The following is a 12267-nucleotide window of genomic DNA, read 5'->3' as shown; positions in this document are numbered from 1 at the left end:
GACCCTCGACCCATCATCACCGACAATCATTGACATTTCCATCAGAGGCCAATAATCTCCAGACCAACTTGCGGCTCTAGTTCGTCCAGGGGAGCCGTCAGAGCTGCCTTCCACCAGCCGCTGCAGGAAAAAATTGTCGGCCACTAGACCTTCTGTAGCGGCGCAACATGAGTAGTTCCTGTGTAAGGATGCTGGATATGCAGTTCCTACAATGGCTTGCCGTCGCGTGGCGTCATCCGCAGTGTAGTCTGCTCATTTTCCAGAGTCATTAATACGCCTGCGTCGTCCTAACCCAGCGTTACGGTTCGACATCCTCGTCCTTCAACGCGCCAAGTCCCATCCGTTGTTACACCATGAAGAACGTTACTCCAACGTTGGTTGCCCTCATGGGCCTGTATGAGGAGGTCGGAGCTGCTGCTGCACGGCCCTTGGGGCTAAAGAAAACTGTTTCAGTAACCATGGCCACCGATCCTTCGACTTGCGTGAGTTCAATCACCTTTCTACTACCTTACCGTCACCATGGGTCAAAGTCAAAGTACCACTAACGCTATCCAACAGTGTGCAGCCCTGAGAACTGCTAACCTGACTCACATCTACATGCAAGATGATCAGCAATACAAGGACCGGACGGATTCCTACTGGTCTGTCAGTGCTCAGCTGCATCCAAAGTGCATCGTCCAGCCCGTCTCTACAGCAGAGGTGGCTACCGCCATCAAGGTCTTGGGTGCTGACCCAGGATGCACCTTTGCTACTCGAAGCGGTGGTCACACCACCTGGGCCGGCTCTAACAATATCGACAATGGAGTAACGATTGACCTTGGTCTCATGAACCAGACCACCTATGACGAGGTCAACAGCCTTGCAAAGATCCAGCCTGGCATCAGGTGGGGAGGCGTCTATGGAGCCCTTGAACCCTATGGAGTCACTGTTGCTGGTGGTCGTGCCAGCACTGTCGGTGTTGCTGGATTCCTGACTGGAGGAGGCAACACCTTCTTCACTGCTCAGCGCGGTTGGGGCTGTGATCAAGTTAAGAACTTCGAGGTTGTTCTCTCCAGCGGGTGAGTGCAATTAGCCCCTACATCTCATATTTGTGTTGACCCGACATAGTGAAGTTGTAAATGCAAATGCCACGTCCAACTCCGACCTATTCCTTGCTCTCAAGGGTGGATCTTCCAATTTTGGTATCGTCACTCGCTTCGACATGGAGACCTTCAAGCAGGGTAATCTCTGGGGTGGTACCATGTCGTATTCGAAGAATTATACTCAGGCGCAAATTGACGCCTACACCGCTTGGGTTGACAATGTCGAAAACTACCCTGAAGGCTCCAGCATCATCTTCTGGAGCTACCTCCCCACTGTTAAAGATGTTGTTATTCTTGCTGCGTATGAAGATACAGCCGGCAATGTAGCCCCTGCAGGATTCGACAAGTTTTTGGCTATCCCATCTCAGTCCTCTACCATGAGGCTGGCTACCCAAAAGAGCCTCACCGACGAGCTTGAGCAAGCCGCTGGGTACCGGTACGTTGAGAAACTGACTAACAAAAGGGCCTGTACTGACTGCTTCAAGCGATATCTGGTTCACCATGAACTTCAAGAATAACCCCACGATCTTCAAGCACATCGTTGATGGTCACGAAAAGTTTGTCAACGAGTGGAAGGCCACTAGTTCTGACCCAGACTTCATCACGCAGTGCATGTTCCAGGCCATTCCTACTGTCTTTGCAAAGCACAGCGCGGAGCGAGGTGGCAACGTTCTCGGTATTGAGCACATTGGTGCAAACTCAATCATGCTCTTGTTCAACATTGCTGTCAAGGGTGCTGAAACCGAGGTTGCTGCTCGTGCGCTGCTGAGGAAATATACCGAAGAATTCCAGACGTTTGCCGCTAGCCAGGGAGGCGCAGTTGACTGGCAGTACCTCAACTATGCCGATTCCTACCAGGTACATAGAACCCCCCTTTCCGATATAATGACTCGGAACATTCGACTAACATGCATGAACAGAACCCACTTGCTGGCTTCGGCGCTGATAACGTTGCCAAGATCCGTGCGGCGGCAAAGAAGTACGATCCAGTTGGCATGTTCCAAACCCAGTCTCCTGGAGGCTTCAAGATCTCCAAGGTCAACGGAACACCTCGTCGCGAGCTGTAAGCGACAGGAGGCTCAACTTGAATTGATATCCACCATCGTTGTCTATATAAAACGAAATATCCATAATTTTCTCGGAGAAAAAAAAACTCCCCCATACCCACACTTAAAATCTCCGTCCCAATAGCCCCATGAATCGGAACCCGCAAGGCTTATACATCAAGTAGCGATCGTCAGGTCTTAACAATTTCATTTGTATAATTGAAAATCCCCTAGTACAACGATAACCCCCCACATCCTTGCCTGTCTCCCCTGCCAACAACGAAAGCAGTATCTTACGCGTCCCCCCCCAACCCGCACTAAGCCAAGAGAAGCCCTCATAGCCGTTCCCCGTTCCCGGGAGAGCAGAAAAGGAAATAAAAGAAGCACCTCACGCGTTCTCTCAAACGCCACCCCAAAAGTTACAATTCCGGCCCAATAGGAGGAGAAGAAAAAATATCCGACCAACGCACATACCCCTCGCCCAAGTTTCCCCGCTTCCACATAACTTACCCTCAACCCCCCCTCCTGCGCTGCTCCCCTTCCAACACCTCGCCTCGAATTCCCCGCCCTATCAAAGCAAAACCCGTCCGCCCGGCACATACTACTTGCTCCTATGCTTGCCGATGCCCATGTCCGCTTTTTTTTAACACTAGGGATTCTGATACCTAATCGGCAATCTGCGCCGTTATCCGCCTTCTTCATACTACTTACGCATGCAAAAGAGGCACTAAACGGGTGGACCTTTTCTCTGGTCCCACCTTGAACTAGTCGTTACATGAAACATGATGGTGCTCGCGGAGTGTAAGAAGGTGAGGCGTAGAAGAGGTCAGGATAGACTAGTTGGCTGGCTGAGCCCAACCACTCCCAAGCGTCACCGTTCTGCGTCGTTGCGGATGGCAGCATGTGCTGGATGCTGTGCTAAGCGCGGCGCGGGATGGAGTGGACGCGATATCTTGTGTAGGCAGGATACCTTGTGTGACATGAGAGAGTTTACAGTGTAGCGCCTATACCAAGACTACCAAGGGATTACATGTCGGAAGAGGGGGTGTATTCGCGCAGGGGAGGAGACGTATCCGAGGGAGATTACGAGGACGCAAGGTAGGCTGTGCTAATCGACTTTCTTCCCAGGAGGAAAGGGGATCGATGTATCTTGGCAGACCGAAGATACTGGGATAGAAATACCAGCTATTCAAAAAAAGATCAAGGCTGCCTGCGTGCGAACTAGTGTCCTCTTCACAACAGGTTGAAAAAATGCTTAGCTTGTTTTTGTGGAAGTAATAGATTCTTTTACATGTAGATCGACGTACTACAAGAAAAAAAAAACGTCGCATCTCTCTACAATGCCACTCTACAACTAGACTTTATCTACGTTCCCTCTCTCTCTTGCCGTGTATTGCTTTTTTTTCTCCGAGTATTTCGGTCCACCCGAGAAGGCAAGGGTCCCGTGGTTATTGGTGAGAAGTTCTAGAACGTTTATCTTACACAGTAAGCGTATCTGGGACATATTACCGTCAGCTCCATGCGACAGGATATGTAAGGGTGGTAGTTGGCAGAATATTGAATCGTAGATTTGTTTATTTTGTATGGCAGAAGGCGTCTGCTTGCCGTAGTAACTGTTTGAAAAAAGCCTTCTCACGTTCTTCTGCTGAGGATGTTTTGAATTAGTCTGTGTTGGTTTAGAAAAAACAGAATGTATAAGTTATCAAAGATGTCTTTCCGGTACTCCCAGAAAGCTTCGTGAACACATAGAACAGAATTGGAAGTCATAATACTAACAGCTCGGTCAGTAGTGTTGATATAATTCTCAAGCCTGTTGTATATTATTGAGATTTAATAATAGCAACGCCTCCAAGAGGGATCAGGGATCATAGGTTGTAATGCTTACGACGAGAATCGCCGACGTGGCACACGCCTGAAATTTCTTGGCCAAGATATAACCGGAAGATCCGACGCTACCAGTGTCCTCGCCTGTCTTTCTCTGTAACGTTGAAGCTTACGTGGTCTTCTGGTGAGTTGGAGGTTGAGGCGAAGCATGGCGAGTTTAAGTGTTTGAGTGTTTGTGGAAAGCATTGCTCAAAATGCATCTACAAACGTCTGAAACGCAGGGATCAAACTTCACTACAGAAGGCTCTGGATCTGAGCACTAGTGAAATGTCTCGAATAGTTTCGCTAATTCAATTATCCGCTCAAGGCACTGGCCACTTTCAAACTCGAATCTTTTCAAACAACTATTACAAACAATTAAAAAAAACATACTTTCTAAGCAAGCATTGACTTCGTCTAGTCTTCATAGACATACCGAACATCCCTTCCCCTAAAACACGCCATTCGTTTCGGCGAGAGATGATTACGGAATTCAATCTGATATCATTGTATTTACTGTACAAAAGAAATGGCCATTATGACTGTCGTCCATCTTCTTGTCCACTTCTATCCTGTTCATCACCACCCTCCTCTTTCCACTTACTGCGTAGCCATTTCAATTTGAACCAATCGCTCAATGCATCTTGGCTTCTATTCTCCGAGGTATATGCCCAACTCCTTCTTGCTCGGGACGCATCGGGCAAGTCTGCATCTGATAAATCGCCATCATCTGGGTCGGGATGATAGAGTAACGGCGAAGACGAAGCAGGATCGGCCGGTCTCTTCCCTTGAGATACGCTTCTGGTCTGCCGGGTAAGGCCTTCAAACCAAGATCTCCGGCGCATCTGGTTGAGCCAGGCGGATTGCGCCTTGTTTCGTCGTGGCTGTAACGTGCCTGATCTTGGCCTATGATCAAGATCCACAGATCGGATTGCAGGTGAAGGTAAAGTCTCGCGGTCGTTGAGCTCATCCCATATTTCGTGCGTTTCCTCTGAAATAGTCAAGCGTCGTCTTCGTGAAGGCTTGTGAGGACGTGGATTAGCCTGGGCTGCGTGCAGGGCTGCAGTATCCAGTGACAATCGCTTTTTGGGATTGGACAGGGGCCGAGCAGGACCAGCCGGTGCTCGGGCTAGCAGTGGTGTTGTTTCGTCGATAGATTTACGTTTGGTGTGCGCGGAGAAGTAGCCACGGTCTCCTCCAGCTTCCTCGTCGGTGAGCATTGGTGATGCCGGGTCGTCGAGAATATGAGTATGCGATATGCCGATACCAGGTTGAAGTACCGTCTTGGGCATGGGAATCCTGCCCACCTTGACCGCTATTGGCGACCTTGGTTCTTCCTCATTGTCCTCGAGGCGCCAGCTCAAGCAGACAACGCCTGCAAGAAGGACCACTGTACCGAGTGCGATCAATCCAGCGTGGAGACTTGACAGCCGGTCGCTCTGGTCAAAGTATATCAATCCATCTACAATGGCAATGATGTTATAGACACAAAAGACCAAAGGATAGAGGACACTGGTGCTACACAACTTGAGTCCGCAGTGCATGTAATAGAGCTGCGTCAGGGCGAATGCAACTAAGCCAATCAGGATCATCCAAGACTGCCAACGATTAAACTCATTGTGGCGATCCACGATTGTGCGGACCAACAGCTCAACGGCGCTCTTGGCGACAAGTAGCGAATGCGCAGAGAGAATGCCACTGACGCATCCAAAGGCCATTCCTCGTATCAGGCGTAGTCTGGGAGTGGTGCGGGGATAAATGCGCTTGAGGACCCAGGTGGCGGTAACCAAGATGACCACAGCAACGCCCGTCATGCTCATCCAAATGAGAAAGTTGGTTCGTCCCAGTAAAACCAACAACTGGTCCAGATTATGTGACGGCTCGGCAATGGCGCCGAAGAGGGCTATCAACAATGCGCCGACAGCGACGAGTAGAGTGCCAGCGAGTGAGTAGCGCGTGAAGGGCTCGCTCAGGATAATGGAGGCGCATATGGAGTTGAAGACGAGGCCGGAAGCCTGGAGAGTGGAGAGGACGGGGAGGGGGAGGGTGGTGATTTGGATGGTGCTGCCGACAATGTTTGCCACGAGGAACATGAGCATGCCCAACTATCCTGGGTTAGCAAAGTAGTTTTGTGTGCGTGCGCGAGGAGGATGCATGCCTGCCATCTCCGCCGCCTGTAGGGTGGCCGTCTTTCGTCATCGTCGTCTTTTTCTTCCTCGAGGAGATGCGACTTGCGCTGGAGTGTAAGGCCGACACTCTGGATGCTGGTCGAGGCCAGGCCGACGATTACTCCCAGCTACGGAGAGGGGTTAGTTAGTCAGCAGGTCTAAATTTCTGGCGCAAGACTCACAGCAACGCTCGCGCCTGGCGACATTCCGACCATGACTGTGTCTGTTGGCTGCTGTCGGTGACTGCACCTGTGCTACCTGAGGCAGTGGCGCATGCTGTGCGGGCGGAGGACGAGGAATGGGGGACGAAGAACAACAAGAGAGTGGGAGAGCGCAGCTAGCGGTGGCAGCGTAGACGTGGACGTGGTCGCGAAACGTGACGCTGTCGAGTCGGTGAAGTTGGGGGGTAGAGGGCTAGCCGGTGGGTGTGGCAGGGGTCAGCCGACTGATGATGTATGTAGAGAAGTGGGTTAGGAAGCTGGCGCGACGAGGCGTGTGTGTGTGTGTGTGTGTGTGCACCGAACGACAGCTGGGCAAAAGATACAGGCGCAGTAAGTGACATATAAGAAATGCGTGCTGGCGCGACAAGGGACTGGATCGAACGCGCGACGGCGTCACAGTCAGTGGGAGACGCGCTGTGGCTACGCGTGTGGCGGTTGTGGCTAGTGGTGTGGCTAGTGGGGGCGGGCAGCATCTGGGGCTGCTATCGCCAATTGGTGGGCCCAGCGCATGCACCTCGAGCAGCTTGTCCAAGCTCCGTCACTGCCCATACCGCCCGACGACTCCAACTCCATCGCCAGATCCCACGCCCACGTACCCCTCCACCACCACCGACGAACCCCCCACCGCCGTCGCCATCATGTCGCAAGTCCACGCCCTCTCCGACGACCAGGTATGATGCCCGCCGCAGCTCCAGGCAGCTCCAGAGCTCCCCACCTACGTCAACACCACTCCATGCTAACAAGCCTCCCATGGCAGGTCGCCGGCGAGCTCAAGAAGATGACGGCCTTTATCCGTCAGGAGGCCATGGAAAAGGCGAATGAGATTCGTCTCAAGGCCGACGAGGAGTTCGCCATTGAAAAGTCCAAGCTAGTGCGCCAGGAGCAGGCCTCCATCGACGCCTCGTACGAGAAGAAGTTCAAGCAGGCCAGCATGTCGCAGCAAATCACCCGCTCCACCGTCTCCAACAAGAGCCGATTACGCATTCTGTCCGCCCGCCAGGAGCTGCTCAACCGATTGTTCGAGGACGCCGAGAAGAAGCTGGCGGATATTTCCAAGGATAAGACCAAGTACCAGTCTATCCTCAAGAACCTTATTCTCGAGGGCGCATATGCCCTGAACGAGGACAAGTTGCAGGTCAAGGTGCGCAAGGCAGACATTGATCTGACCAAGAAGGCCATCGAAGAGGCTCAGACCGAGTTCAAGAAGAACCTGAGCAAGGACGTTGCCATTACCATTGACGAGAGCGACCCGCTGCCCGAGGGATCGTAAGTTGACATGTCCAATTCATCCGGGTTTATGACTAACTCTGTCGAAACAGTGCTGGCGGTGCCATTATTGTCGGTACAAACGGCAAGATCGACATCAACAACACCTTCCAAGAACGACTCAAGCTACTCGAATCCCAGGCACTTCCATCTATCAGGGTCACGCTCTTTGGCGAGAACGAGAACAGAAAGTTCCACGACTAAGTTCCTTTTTGCACGGCGACCCGGGGGATTTTAATCATCATGACCATGGCATTTCCTCACACATATAATGTCGGAATACAGGGAACATGTGCGTTTGTACCATGCGCTTGGCACACAAGTGACTTTTGCCGAGTAAACTCTACACATGTGGAGAAAGAGAGGAAGAGGTATTCTGTACATTACTCCAAGCAAGATATAGCGAGTCAACTTTGCACATTTACCGTATATGCGGTAGTTCGGAGCATCGTCTCTGGACATTGCTTACTATTTATTTGATTACTGTTACAAGCAATTGAACTATGTCGTTAAATCGTATACATGCAGAAAAGAAAAAGGGTATATGTACGTCCATCATCAAGTCGCATAAGTACTGGTCGCCGCCCAGAAATACTGTACCAAAGCCTCAGTCGCGAAGATGTCCGCGATATCAATTCCTCAACGGCCAATCTGTCGTCTCGCCATTCCATCCCCTCTCAACTTTCACCCCTTGCCTCAACCCCACATTCTCCTCTTCATCCTGCTTTTGCTCATAGTATCCGCCGTACCCTCCACCCGTATAATAATACTCTGGCCCATAATCCTCCAAATACGCGTCCAACGACATCGAAGAAAAGCTCGACACCGCGAAACCAGACGAACTACTTCCCGTCCCACTATACTGCGCTGCCGCGTTGGGAACCGCCAGTGTAGGGCGGTGAACCGATGCATCCCTCGCATCGTTTACTGACACCTCCTCCATCAGACTCGGTGTGGGGACGGGTTTCCGCGGTATACTACTCCTCCTCCCCACCTCTCTATTTCCACCGCCAAAACTCCGTTTCCGATGCGCATACCGCCCCAGCACCGGCGATTCTACCTCAGCCGCTCCAACACCCTCCCCGGGCTCCCTCATCTCAGCCACAGAATGCAAACTCGACCCGCTAATCCTCCTCCCTCTTGCCCGATTCGAAGAGTGGCTGTGACACAGCGCCGGCGCCACCATGGGCGTATGTGTATCTTCCCTCCCAACCATTGCGGGAGTTTCAGGATAGTTGTCATACATGTCTGATGGGTCGTCCCAGGGGTAGTCTTCGGTACCCCGCGTGTAATGATGGGTTAGTGGCAAGGTGGCGCTGTCCGAGGGACCTTGTTGGAAGGAGAAGCGCGGGATGAAGCCGGGTGAGGAGGGGGGTTGACTTCCTTCGAGTGTTCTCTTGCGGTGGCGGCGGAGGAGGAAGAAAGAGAGGAGGAGGAGGGAGATGGAGAGGAAGCCTAGAGGGAGGGCGAGACCGAGTGCGAGCTTTTGGCGGGAGGTGAGGCCGGAGGAGGTGGTGGGTGGAGCAGGGGGTTCGGAGGGTGTGCTGGTTGGGGTTGCGGAGGAGGGAGACGAAGTGGAGATTGTGGGTGTTGATGAGGAGGAGAAAGATGAGCTGGCGGTAGGAGAAGTCGAAGTCGATGAGGATGACGGCTCAGACGAAGACGAGGATGGTCGAGTCGTAGTCTGGCTCGATACTGCAGTTGTACTTCCTCCACTCTCACTCTCCAGCCTAGACGATGTAGACGCTGTTGCAGTCGTACTCGTCACCCATCCCTCCGTCTGCGTAACCACACTCTGCTCCGTCCTGGTCACAGAAGCCGGTACACTGGTCGGCACACTCCCACTTTCCGGTGGCGCCGCCGTCACAGGCCCAAACACATCAATAAGGTACCTCTGCACCTCGACCGGCAACTCTCGAAACCACTGCGGTCGATTATTGTCCAGGAACTCAGTCCAGAGTATACTCGATACAGCAGGCACGTTTGTAGCAGCGACTTGGCGGAGTGATTGGGGGAGCGCGGTGATGAGGATGTTGACAAATTCGATACTACTCGTCCTGTTAGCAAACCATTTCCATGAATCTATGGAAATTTTAATGTGTGTGCGTGGGAGAGGAATAGGGAGTGTTCTTACGCATCAATATCCTGTCTCCCTTGCAATCGTGGTGCAGCCGTGATGTCAGGCGGCGCTGGCATCACGGCTCCATCAACGACTGTGTTTCCAACAACAAGAAGAGGATAGAACCATCTTCGTAGCGAGCGCATGTATGTGATGTAGCGAATGTCGTATCGCACACGAAAAAAAAGGAAAAGAAATAAGAAGAAAAGAGAAATTCCCGACTAATGCTTCATAACCAATACTTTGTTCAACTCAACCCTGTGTAAAAGCATATATGTTTCAAATCATTCAAGTCGAACAGGAAAAAAAAGAAGACCAGAAAAGCATGTTGCGTATGCGTACCCCAACAACTATTTCAAACCCCCCCAAGCCCCATCTCTCCTCATACCCATCTTTCTTTTTTTAGGCCTAACAAGCTCCCCGCCAGCCTCCTCCCCCAGGCACACACTGATGCGATTCGTCCCAACACATCAAGGCTGTGGCGAAACATGGCTTCATACTCACGTAAACTTGCCTAACACAGCCCCCCAAGCTTGATCGGCCCCCTCTCTCCGCCACAACGCCACCCGCCCACCATCCTTCCTCTCCACATAATATAACCCGCTACCTGCAGAGTTCGGCAGCAAAAGGTCTTGTCTAGATTATTCGATGGAACACATGACCCGTTGGAAATCCATTGCTATACCGAAACATCCCTGGCTATTATATTGACTACCTGGTGGGACGAAGAGATATTCGTAGTGGAGCGGGGGTGGCAATTGGGGCGGAGGAGCTAAGCCTGATTGAGTAAATTTGGATAGCGGTGCACATAGCCGCGTTAGCTAGCTATTCTAGCTTGACATTAGTAGTAGTAGCTTTCTAACGCTAAGATTGAGCTACCAACGACTACAGATTGATGGGTTTAGACTCGAGGCTGCATTTCTAGTTGCGAGCGCTGTTGGAATTAACAGCATGCTTTATACCTTGCTGCTAATATAGTAGTAGTAAGGAAGCTTGTATGAATGTTAAGGGTGTTGTCTACCTCGAATGTCGTAACATGGAACGTGGTGGTGAAGTCTTTTTGTCGGGCCCTTTTGCTATGCTGTGCAACTTTCAAATCCGAATGTTATTAGAGATGCTGATACAACGGGTGCCGAGTTGAGGTAGAAGGTATTAGACTTTTATCTCGGTTAACTCAATGCGCACCAAAGTTGGTGTTATCTGTCTTAATGGTGTTGATGTTCTCAAAGTCAATGGCGATCAGAACCATATCCGATAGTCTAGATGACCTGGAAGAATAGCATTCTAGACGAAAGATCTTGAGCAAGACATGTGGTCCATTATTCGTAATACTTCGTTCTAGAGGAGGCATGACCTCAGTTTCTATTACATTTCCCATCATAAGAATTGTATGCCAGATATTTTAGTCTAGAGAATAAACGCTTCCCAAGTCTCTTGATGAACCCTACCTGCCGGAAATCGTCGTTAATGAGGCGTTAGTCTGCGATCTGAGTGGTAGCGTTTAGAATATGGAGACTGTGGTTGACTGAATTCTCCATATTCTAGCGATTGATGGGTCGGAATAACGCTGAATGGCTAGGCAAAACGAGTCTGGAGACATTTTGTCACGAATGGAAGGCCGCCAGTGGTTTTAGGACTTGGTACCGGCTCAGTCCATATCACTGATGATTCGCACACAAGGGCAGCAATTTGATGTAATGAAGGGCTTAGTCTATGCATGCATTTCCTAACTTTTTCCCATGTATCCAAACGAGTGACAAAACTCAAAGATAACAAACCACCCCCTCTACCACTTCCCAATGATGTAATGAGCGACGACGAGTTAGACATGATAGAGCCAACACCATTCTGCTATAATCATTCCACGGAGACCGGAATCGCAAAACATCGATATTCAGCGCAGAAAAAGCTTTCGTGGATGAATTTCGGTCGATGCCCCACCCTGTCTCCAATTCTATGCTGTCCAACTAACAGTAGACCTGGTAAGAATACCGGAAAGAAATATCCCAGCATCGATCAATGATACCCAAGTTTGCAGCATCACCGTCACAGTTGTTTCCCGTGAAAACTCGAACTATTTTCAATGTTTGTTAGCGCCATTCTCTGATTTTTTTTCAAACAGAGGATATAAATAAAAATCACAAACTTTCACATCCGGGTTGCTTCCACCACAGTCTGAGACCTTTGCCTGGGAGGCCTCTACATACTCCATCGGGAACGAGGTAGTCGGTTTGTCCGCCGTTGCATCCTGTGGTGCTGAAGGTTGCGAAGGAGACTGCTTGCTCGTATTTCCCGGCGACGGCGGGGGCAGCGTGAGCGGCGAGAAGGCCGGTAATGGAAAGAACAGATGTGCTTAGCTTCATAATGCCGGTGTTAATAGACTGGGAGTCTGCAATAGATAGAACTTGGTGGAGTGATAGATGCTGTCGCAGTGGATGATGGTCTGTCAGTTCAGATGAAGATGGAGAGAAGCTTTATATTCGCTGGGTTTTCAGCTCAAAC

The 12267-nt window shown here is 50.9% G+C and overlaps 5 protein-coding genes across 5 annotated transcripts; 2 read left to right on the top strand and 3 right to left on the bottom strand.

Annotated features, from left to right (window-relative positions):
* Positions 1-514: 514 nt before the first annotated feature.
* PSV08DRAFT_215150 (uncharacterized protein) lies at positions 515-2249 on the top strand. The gene is made up of 4 exons (XM_014229482.1): positions 515-1058; positions 1108-1518; positions 1568-1940; positions 2003-2249. Exons 1-4 carry the CDS (start codon positions 520-522, stop codon positions 2147-2149), a joined length of 1470 nt encoding a protein of 489 aa, XP_014084957.1. The 5' UTR covers positions 515-519; the 3' UTR covers positions 2150-2249.
* Positions 2250-4225: 1976 nt separating this feature from the next.
* On the bottom strand, positions 4226-6466 carry PSV08DRAFT_358675 (magnesium transporter NIPA-domain-containing protein). Its single transcript, XM_014229483.1, has 3 exons — positions 6342-6466; positions 6150-6287; positions 4226-6096 (listed from the first exon to the last, which is right to left on the bottom strand). The coding sequence occupies exons 1-3, from the start codon at positions 6372-6374 to the stop codon at positions 4528-4530; spliced, it is 1740 nt and encodes a 579-aa protein (XP_014084958.1). The 5' UTR covers positions 6375-6466; the 3' UTR covers positions 4226-4527.
* A 522-nt stretch (positions 6467-6988) lies between these two features.
* On the top strand, positions 6989-8164 carry PSV08DRAFT_263126 (ATPase, V1/A1 complex, subunit E). The gene is made up of 3 exons (XM_014229484.2): positions 6989-7051; positions 7138-7646; positions 7700-8164. Exons 1-3 carry the CDS (start codon positions 7019-7021, stop codon positions 7848-7850), a joined length of 693 nt encoding a protein of 230 aa, XP_014084959.1. The 5' UTR covers positions 6989-7018; the 3' UTR covers positions 7851-8164.
* On the bottom strand, positions 7778-10060 carry PSV08DRAFT_398604 (uncharacterized protein). Its single transcript, XM_066093562.1, has 2 exons — positions 9781-10060; positions 7778-9694 (listed from the first exon to the last, which is right to left on the bottom strand). The coding sequence occupies exons 1-2, from the start codon at positions 9909-9911 to the stop codon at positions 8278-8280; spliced, it is 1548 nt and encodes a 515-aa protein (XP_065949719.1). The 5' UTR covers positions 9912-10060; the 3' UTR covers positions 7778-8277.
* Positions 10061-11523: 1463 nt separating this feature from the next.
* On the bottom strand, positions 11524-12128 carry PSV08DRAFT_358672 (uncharacterized protein; the record flags this gene model as incomplete). Its single annotated transcript, XM_066092965.1, has 2 exons — positions 11524-11839; positions 11912-12128. The coding sequence occupies 2 exons, from the start codon at positions 12126-12128 to the stop codon at positions 11733-11735; spliced, it is 324 nt and encodes a 107-aa protein (XP_065949718.1). The 3' UTR covers positions 11524-11732.
* Positions 12129-12267: the final 139 nt, after the last annotated feature.

This window comes from Bipolaris maydis, assembly GCF_028858645.1.
Source record: "Bipolaris maydis strain C4 unplaced genomic scaffold PSV08scaffold_2, whole genome shotgun sequence".
Classification (NCBI taxonomy): Eukaryota; Fungi; Ascomycota; class Dothideomycetes; order Pleosporales; family Pleosporaceae; genus Bipolaris; species Bipolaris maydis.
The sequence above is the reverse complement of the archived record's forward strand: the minus strand, read 5'-3'. Positions and strand labels throughout refer to the sequence as shown.

Coding starts and splice junctions, on each gene's coding strand:
- PSV08DRAFT_215150 (XM_014229482.1), top strand. CDS start 520: ATGGGTCAAAGTCAAAGTACCACTAACGCTATCCAACAGTGTGCAGCC. Junction 1,519..1,567: donor GAGCAAGCCGCTGGGTACCG/GTACGTTGAGAA, acceptor GACTGCTTCAAG/CGATATCTGGTTCACCATGA. Junction 1,941..2,002: donor ACTATGCCGATTCCTACCAG/GTACATAGAACC, acceptor ATGCATGAACAG/AACCCACTTGCTGGCTTCGG.
- PSV08DRAFT_358675 (XM_014229483.1), bottom strand. CDS start 6,374: ATGGTCGGAATGTCGCCAGGCGCGAGCGTTGCT. Junction 6,288..6,341: donor CGCCAGGCGCGAGCGTTGCT/GTGAGTCTTGCG, acceptor CCCTCTCCGTAG/CTGGGAGTAATCGTCGGCCT. Junction 6,097..6,149: donor ACAGGCGGCGGAGATGGCAG/GCATGCATCCTC, acceptor AACCCAGGATAG/TTGGGCATGCTCATGTTCCT.
- PSV08DRAFT_263126 (XM_014229484.2), top strand. CDS start 7,019: ATGTCGCAAGTCCACGCCCTCTCCGACGACCAG. Junction 7,052..7,137: donor ACGCCCTCTCCGACGACCAG/GTATGATGCCCG, acceptor CTCCCATGGCAG/GTCGCCGGCGAGCTCAAGAA. Junction 7,647..7,699: donor GACCCGCTGCCCGAGGGATC/GTAAGTTGACAT, acceptor CTGTCGAAACAG/TGCTGGCGGTGCCATTATTG.
- PSV08DRAFT_398604 (XM_066093562.1), bottom strand. CDS start 9,911: ATGCGCTCGCTACGAAGATGGTTCTATCCTCTTCTTGTTGTTGGAAAC. Junction 9,695..9,780: donor GGGAGACAGGATATTGATGC/GTAAGAACACTC, acceptor CAGGACGAGTAG/TATCGAATTTGTCAACATCC.